Raw genomic sequence first — 5,330 nt, forward strand, 5'->3', positions numbered from 1 at the left:
ATTAATTTTAAAAGGGTTTTACCAAGAAAACTCTTCAGAAATGAAAATAAGTTCAGATCTCAAAATATTTCAAATATTTAAAACATTAAAATATTATTAGCTTTTTTATACCAGGAGATTATATATGTATATAAAACTTGAAAATATAATAAAAATAAAACTTCTTATTTTTATTTATCATGAAAAAGTAGACTCAGTAGTTTAAAAAAAAAAATTGCCAGAAAGAAAATTCTAGGCCCAGCTGGGCTTCATTAGGGCAATCTATTAAACATTCAAAGAAGAAATGTTTCCAACTTTATAAAACTCATAAAGAATAGAAAAAGAGGAAACTATCTGAACCACATTTGATGAGGCCAACAGAACCTTAATGTCAAATTCCAACAGGGATTAAAAACAAACAAACAAACAAGCAAGCCCCAAACTGAGGTCTCTTGACTTAGTTCAGTTCACCATTTCCTAGTCTGCATTGCCTTTTTCACAAGCCACCTACAGGCTGCCATTGTATGAGTAATTCTCCCATGTTCAAAAGTGAGAATAGGTTTGCCCTGATCTCAGGCTTTAACACAATGTTAATTGAGAGACGAGAGCGGAGACTTGCTGTAAATGATGGATAGTACTGAGTCTCACCCTGAGAAGAATTCACAGATGGCCAGGGGCCAGGTCAGCAAAGATTGTAGTTTCTTCACTTGTCAAATGGTAGCTATTGAGATTCATCATCTTGTTCCTTCTGAGATGTCTGCTAACTAACTGAGAACTAGCAAGGCCCCTCTCCCACAATGATATTGTGGAATAATCAAGGGACCCTACTTTGACTATGGATAAGAGGAAACTCATTTGTCTACAGAAATTACTTCTTTGAGCCTGATGGTTCAAGCCAGTTTCTCTGTATACATTCTAGTCAATACAGGTTCCACAAGCCTAATCATTGCAGAGGGGCTTTAAATGAACTCTCTAAAAATGTTTTAAAGGGACATCTTGATTAAAAAAAAAAAAAATCCAACAAAGAGGAAAAGTTCAGGTAAACTTAGTCATGAACATCAATGTAAAAATCTTAAGCATAGTGGTAAAAAATCAAATAATTTTTATGGAAACATAATTATGTTTTTATATAAATACAGTTTTATGTTAATACAAAATTAGACTTATCCCAGGAATGTATGGAGCTTCTTTAATCTGATCAAAGTTAATGAAATGGAAAAGAAAAACATTATATGTTATATTTACTAATGTAATGCTGACACCTTTTACTCTAAGCATGCCTATCATTATTAATTCCATTCAACGTTGTCCTACAGGCCTTATTCAGTACACTAGGCAAGAAGAAATAAGAGGTGTAAAAATTAGAAAGGCAGAGATAAATTATTCATTGCAGATGATATGATAATATGCAGAGAATTCACCAGAATCTATAGCTAAGTTATCAGAATTAAAGGGTGGAGCAAGAAAGCTGGATATAAAAAGCCATATAACATATCAATGTCATTCCTATATATCAACAAACAGAAAATATAATTTTAAAAGATACTATATGATATTCATACACTATAATATCATTAGCAGTATAAGTGAAAAAAAATATAAATAAAAAATAGTGACGCATGAAAATAAGGATGTATCTAACAATATGCTGAGTCAAAGGAGGCACAAATAAGACTATACTTAACAGCAGTTCTCAACCTTCCTAATGCCGTGACCCCTTAATACAGTTCCTCATGTTGTGGTGACCCCCAACCATAAAATTATTTTTGTTGCTACTCTATAACTGTAATTTTGCTACTGTTATGAATCGTAATGTAAATATCTTTTTGTTTTCCGATGGTCTTAGGTGACCCCTGTGAAAGGGTCGTTCGACCCCCAAAGGGGTTGCGACCCACAGGTTGAGAACCGCTGCTATACTACATTATCCATTCATATGAACATCCAAACCAGGCAAAACTATCTGTGCTGTCAAGAGTGGAAATAGGAGTGATGGGGCTTTCTGGGTGATGGAAATGTTCTGTAACTTGATCTCGGTTGTGGTCACATTGGTGAATGCAATCACTGGAAGCTTTTGTAGACTTAAAATTCGTGCATTTCATTGTATTTAAATCTCAATAAAAATAAATAGTCAAGTTACTATATTGAAGACTGAAATTGTATTCTTTTCTTTTCCCACTTATTAAAAAAAAATTCCAAGTAGACAAAAGGCTTCAACTGAAAAGGTAGAGCATAATATCTTGATGACTTTGGCAATAGGGAATGATTTCTTGAATAAGACTAAACAGCAATCATCATAAGGAAGAAAATTCATTATTCTACTAAATTTCAACACACTATGAATAAAATGTAAATTAAAAACACAGAGGAAACTATTTAAAACATAATTAAATAACAAGATACTAACATTAAAAATATAGATGTAACTCCTAAAATCAATTTTAAAAACAAAAGACAACTGAATAGAAAAGGGCCAAAGACTAGAATGGGCAATTAATTCAAAAAGAAATCTGGACAGCCAAAAAAATATAGGAAACAATGCCAGAACCTTTTTACAATCAGGGAAATGCAAATTGAAACCATTAGGATATATCATTATATATCCAATAACGTAATACAAGTTTAAAAATCTGACTAAACCAAGATTTGGTGAGAACATGGGGCAATGAGAACTTACTGCCCTGCTTGTGGTATATAAATTGGTAAATCTCTATGAAAATGTTTTTCAGGTTAGCCAGTAAAGTTCAAGATTCATTTGCTTGTATTGCAGCAATTCTGCTCTTGTTTACAAAGCCTACAGATAGATATATGCACAAGTACAAGAGTGTATATATCCAAAGATATATGTCCAAGAATATTCATAACAGCTTTCCTTATAGTAGCCTAAAAATGAAAACAGACCACAGTAGAATGGGACAATTCATAGAAGATGATACAGCAATATAAATGAATAAATTACAACTACATGTAACAAGAACAGATAACACAAACAGAATGTTGAACAAGAAGCAAGAAAAAGAACATATGCCATATTGAGACTGCTCATAAATCAAAATATTGGTAAAATATTAAATTATATTATTTAAGGATATGCATACAGGTGATAAAAATTATATTTAAAACTGAAAAGAAATTAGTATCATAAAATTCAGACTGTTATACTACTCAGAAGGGAGGTCAGGGATGTAATCAGGGAGAATATATGGGGGTGTTCAGAATGTTTGAAATGTTCTATTTCTTGACTATAATAGTGGTTGTTTCCTTTAAAATATTTCACTAAATGATCCTTGTGTTTTATGAAGTTTTCTGTATATTTGCTATGCTTCACTATAAAATGATAATTAAAAACACATTAAGATAGTTTCAACTCCTCTAATGTTTTACTGATAAGTTTTTATTGATGATTTGAGTAACTCCTAACTTCATTTTCTCTAAGTTTCTCTGCATCTGACACCTCAACACCAGAAAGAAATACCTACTGAAGAACCTCTTACTCTCGATGCAGTAACTTTATGAGTATACAGTTAGAAATATATGTTATGAAGTGTATATGCACATTCAATTACCTTAAGTTCTTACCTACAAAAAACATAAAAATGGCAAATTCAAACTAGAGAAGTGATTTCTTCAGGGGTTTTTATGTTTCTCCTTGAGAAAGTATTGTTCCAGTTATTTCCTGAAATATCCTTTATTGCACTCAGTTTTTTCTCCCGTGCAATCTGTGTATATAACAGGAGCTCATTTCCTGCAAACCATTTTCTACTTCTTTGTGACATATATAGAAGTTGAAATACTGTAATGTCACATTTTATAGACTTCCTCCTTTACTATATGAAATTTCTCTAAGCTCTTATTCTGATTTTGTGCATGTTACACAAGTTAAATAACCAAACAGCTATGCATTGTATAAATATTACATTCACTATTTTATTAAGATTATTATAATAAATGAAAGATTTTGCTAGTTCCCTAGGCAACCATCAGATTACCTTTCTTCCTTTAAATTATTTTAAGGCATAACTATAATTTATTGATTAATACTTCTGGTAAGTACTTAAGGTCACTAAAATGCCTAATTCTCCCCCATCCCTTCTCTTTCAAACTATTTACAATAGGGATTTTAATGTATACTGTAATAATATTATATGAAAAAATCAAATAAAACCATAATTAGTATAGAAAATAGCATATTTATCATTGTTTCTGGTCTTACTTTGCGAATGCCTCGGCCAAGCTCTTCTCCGTAGTTGGTTCCAAGAATTTCAAAGTGTACATTGGGGTTGCCTCCATTTTCTCCAAATTCTAGCTCTCCAGTCAACCCACTAACTCCACCCTAAATGAGAGAAAAGATACTGATGTAAGATTTCAGAAGTAAAATAATAAGAATGATAATGCATAAAAGAAAGTTCTAGAAATGCTATTTCCATCTATAAAATAAATATTATTTTAAGCATGCAATGATTAACTGGCTGCTTTTTAAATAAGTGCACAGCATAAATAGGAGAGCTATTGCAAGTAACCTTGAGAATCACTTAATCCAATTTCATCCACTTTATAGAGGAGGAAATTTAGACCCAAAGAGTAAAATCACTAGATAGACTGACATCATATTAGAGTTGAGACTAAATTCCAGGCTAGGATTTTTGCCACCATACCTTCTGACATTCATGGATCCATCAGTCAGAAAATAGGCTGCTTCTGGGGAGCATAAAATCTACTCTGGAGACAAGTTTTGATAATATTCTTTCTCCAGCACAATACCATTCTGATTTGATTTAAAATTCTATCTGGGATTCTTAAAAGCTGCCGTTTCTAATATATTAGATGTTTATTTTTCCTCCTTCTTTAAATATTTTTTTTTCCAAATTAAAAAACCAAGAGAAAGCTAAATTGGGCTTGAAATCTGTTTTTGCTCTTAAGCTGTAGTGCTGGCTGTTGTGATTCACTGGGAATTTCCAAGATCCATCTCTCATTCAACATGACAGATGCTCATCTCCCCCCACAGATGGCAATGTAGGTCATACTTCTCTGTTGCGTGCTTCCCATTCTTTTCTCAGTTTATCAGCCCTCACATTATTTAGGATTGTACAAATAAAAATCATATTCTGAGCCACTTCTATACTATAGAGTTTCTCACTTTGAATTTTGGCCCGATAATCACATTTATTTAGACAAGGTATCTCAGTTTTGAACTGCTTTAAATATCACCCTTATGATGTTGATACTTAAATATACAGACGGTCCCTGACTTATGATGGTGTGGCTTATGATTTTTCAACTTTACAATGGTGCAAAAGTGATATGCATTGGTAGAAATGTACTTCGGATTTTGGATTTTGATTCCCACCCCCCCT

General features: G+C 32.3%; 1 protein-coding gene across 1 annotated transcript in view; it reads right to left on the reverse strand.

Moving 5' to 3' along the window:
* Window positions 1-4,189: 4,189 nt before the first annotated feature.
* The window catches only part of LOC109375588 (glutamate receptor ionotropic, delta-2-like), a gene marked incomplete at its 3' end in the record, with an annotated part of 157,348 nt that continues 156,207 nt past the window's right edge, over window positions 4,190-5,330 (reverse strand). The window contains exon 6 of the mRNA XM_019631028.1: window positions 4,190-4,309. Coding sequence (XP_019486573.1) covers window positions 4,190-4,309 — 120 coding nt within the window. The remainder of the gene's footprint in view (window positions 4,310-5,330) is intronic.

Source organism: Hipposideros armiger, unplaced genomic scaffold, assembly GCF_001890085.2.
Source record: "Hipposideros armiger isolate ML-2016 unplaced genomic scaffold, ASM189008v1 scaffold_975, whole genome shotgun sequence".
In the NCBI taxonomy this organism is placed as follows: Eukaryota; Metazoa; Chordata; class Mammalia; order Chiroptera; family Hipposideridae; genus Hipposideros; species Hipposideros armiger.